General features: G+C 31.9%; 1 protein-coding gene across 2 annotated transcripts; it reads right to left on the bottom strand.

The window, feature by feature from the left end:
* Positions 1 to 305: 305 nt before the first annotated feature.
* On the bottom strand, positions 306 to 2,805 carry LOC148197142 (protein translation factor SUI1 homolog). Of its 2 annotated transcripts, XM_088093032.1 has the most exons (5): positions 2,682 to 2,805; positions 1,631 to 1,729; positions 931 to 1,136; positions 768 to 821; positions 306 to 589 (listed from the first exon to the last, which is right to left on the bottom strand). In XM_088093032.1, the coding sequence occupies exons 2-5, from the start codon at positions 1,665 to 1,667 to the stop codon at positions 545 to 547; spliced, it is 342 nt and encodes a 113-aa protein (XP_087949158.1). In that variant the 5' UTR covers positions 1,668 to 1,729; positions 2,682 to 2,805; the 3' UTR covers positions 306 to 544. The 2 variants fall into 2 exon arrangements, with proteins under 2 accessions (XP_087949158.1, XP_087949159.1); XM_088093033.1 differs by lacking the exon at positions 2,682 to 2,805 and having other exon boundaries at positions 1,631 to 2,195.
* Positions 2,806 to 3,042: the final 237 nt, after the last annotated feature.

Here is a 3,042-nt window from a genome sequence, read left to right as displayed (position 1 = left end):
ATAGTAGTTAATTTATCATATATGTAATATTCATTTTAGTAGTATTTTGCTATTAAAAATGGGATGTTAGAAATGAAATTTTCATTCAGTTTAAAAAAATATAAAGAAGCTATGTTTCTATAGATAAAAATTCAATTTTTATAATTACCTTCTACCGACTTTTCACTCTGCCCTCAGTTTCTTACAGTAGCAGGCAGGGTTAAGGTTGGTGTGTATCTCAGTTTCTATCAAGTTAACCCAATCAGTTAACAAAATTTGGCAGGTCAATGACCAAAAACAAAATGCAACCAAAAAGGCCGAGTCACTTGCAGAGGGAAGAATAATCACAAATTTATTCAGGACAATTGTCTTAGATATAGACATTATCCTTACGATTTATCCCTCAGCAGTAACTTTCCAGAACACGGGTAAACAATACCACAGAAGATTACATATGACTCTAGCTACGATATAACAGAATCTTGATGTCACTAAAAATTGCTTGAATTCAGATTTATAAGAAGCTGATGCTCATATTCAATCTTGATGCCACTGTTCTTGGATCTTAGAAACCATGAAGCTTGATATGTTCTTTCTTCACTATGCCAGCCTGTTTGTAACATCACAGACGAATTTAGATACAATCACAATACTATTTTGGAAAATGCTTTTTTATTTTGCACCAGTTGACAATTTAAAGATATTTTGGTCATCAAAAAAAGTTAACTTTTGTATTTGTAAAGAAAAGAAATGTAAAGTGTCTGTAAAATTTTGCTGGGTGTCTCTACCTGCACAAGGAAAGTAGAAACATTCTTTCTTTGATCTCCCTGAAGTTGTATAACCTACATATGATACATATGATAAGAATGATGAGAGATGATGCAACCAATGGCATTTGTCGAAAATCATGTAACATAAGAGGAATTTTTTTATGAACAGAAACACACAAACCTGGCCCAACTCAGGGTCTTGAACAACAGTACCATTGCAGCAGAATTCTTTCTTCAGGTCTTTCAGTATTTTGCTGTAGCTATACTCTTTCTTTAATCCTTGAACAGTTGTTAGGCTTTTCCTTCCGTTACGTTGTTGTACACGAACATGAACATACTCTTTCGTCCCAGCACCTGAGTCCTCAGCATTTGCCTCAGCAAAGGGATCTATGTTTCAATTTTCAAACCACATCAGAGAGCAAACCATTGATAAAGTGCTGCATTCTGGTTTCAGACTAAGGCTTTATTCACTTAAATGAATTTTGGGGAGAGTGATTAAATGGATTTGAGAGGATTTGAAGGTAAAATTTTTGTTATTTATTTGAGTGGATTTGGAGCTAAGTGAGAGTGGATTTGGAAGTAAAGTTTGTGAGAATTAGTATAAGATTTCATTGATATGAAAGAGTAAAAAAGTTTACTTCCAAATCCACTCTCACTTCCTTCCAAATCTACTCAAATAAAACAAAAAATTTACTCCAAATTCTCTCAAATTCATTCAATCACACTCTCCCAAATTCATTCATGGGTATGCCATAAAAAGAAATTCATTCATGGGTATGCCATAAAAAGTATATATATATATATATATATATATATATATATATATATATATATATATATATATATATATATATATATGAACAAGGATATTCAACACCCACCAAAAGCACTTGGGATGTTTGTTTCGAATTCAGACATGAAAGTTGCCCTTGGTTACTTGTAACAAGCAAAGTCCTTCTGATGTAATTAATCAACAAGCACTGGAAACAGAAATTAAATATACTACAAGTCAGATATGAGATTTGATGTTTGACATTTTCGATGATGCTACTCTTGTGTTTATGCTCACTGCTAATTCTCATCCGACAAAATATGAACAAGAAAGACAGCAACTTTTATCACCTTACCACCGCACCTTAGAATTCTCAAATTATGGTCTCATGAGTACGACATTTGCATCCGAAAACACAAATTTATTTATTTCACCATCATCAATAGTAAAAAGGCCAATATAAAATAGGCCAGAAAGGGAGGGAAGTTATGAGATCTGCATAATTCTGTGCACATAATCATCAATAAAAACACAACTATGACAATGTATCAACTACCAAATTAAGATTAGTCTGATGAAAGATGTCCTTGGAATGTATACACGTATAGATACATGCATACATACAAAGAAAAGACACATTACACACGTAAATACCGTGCATATAAAGAGAAGAACCATTTAGCTTTGTAATAACTAGAATGTATCAAAAGTTTAAAGCATCATTCACAAGTCATTTCTTTCACCAAAAGTCTAAAGAAACACAGAAAAACAAAACCATGACAATAATGCCAAATAAATTGAACCCCAACTGAAAACAGGGTTAAGATTGACTAACTCAACAAAAGAATGATACTGTTATCATGATCATGCAAATCACAAATACAAAAGAAACCATCTTCAAATCCTGTTAATACAGGGTCACGTTAAGAAAGAACTAACATCACAATCCGAATGAAAAATTAATATCTGCGCATTAAAGAAACTCTTTTTCGAAAAAAACGAGGGGTTAATTACGAACTTCCGTTGCGTACGTAAAACGCGGAATGAATGAAACAAACCCAGTAAGCAATGATAAAATAAATAGAGCGATCAGAAGAATAAAATGAAAAGGAAACAGGAATAATGCAGAAAAGGTAAAATAATGATGAAAAACGAAATACCTAACACTTGCGAGAAAGGAAGAAAGAAGAAAGGAGCAAGGAAGGAAGGAAATAACGAAAAACGTGAGAGAAATAGGAACAATAGGTGGGTCAAGTTTATATATAGAACGATTTAAGATACGAGAAAAGTGCTCCCAACCACCTAATTGGTTACCCAATTTCATTGTCGAAATTCAGATCATCTTTTCACCTCATATAATATAATATATTATTATTTTTAATAAGGATTTTAATATTATTTCACTTCAAAATGTTACTTTAATTGTAATTTATTTTTACTTTAAAGTATATATCAATGTGTTCCTATGTGTTTTAAAAAATGTATAACCATCAAAAAATCATAGTTATTTACTTTAAAGAT

The sequence above is a fragment of the Vigna umbellata genome, chromosome 6 (genome assembly GCF_029865625.1).
Source record: "Vigna umbellata cultivar VRB3 chromosome 6, Vumbellata_1.0, whole genome shotgun sequence".
Classification (NCBI taxonomy): Eukaryota; Viridiplantae; Streptophyta; class Magnoliopsida; order Fabales; family Fabaceae; genus Vigna; species Vigna umbellata.
Note: the sequence above shows the minus strand (reverse complement) of the source record. Positions and strands in the feature narration are given on the sequence as shown.

What these genes read in the sequence shown, in the direction of transcription:
- LOC148197142 (XM_088093032.1), bottom strand. Translation starts at nt 1,667, where the DNA reads ATGTCTGAATTCGAAACAAACATCCCAAGTGCTTTTG. An exon ending in AAACATCCCAAGTGCTTTTG is followed by an intron (nt 1,137 to 1,630) that starts GTGGGTGTTGAA and finishes ATTGAAACATAG; the next exon opens with ATCCCTTTGCTGAGGCAAAT. An exon ending in AAGACCCTGAGTTGGGCCAG is followed by an intron (nt 822 to 930) that starts GTTTGTGTGTTT and finishes TATCATATGTAG; the next exon opens with GTTATACAACTTCAGGGAGA.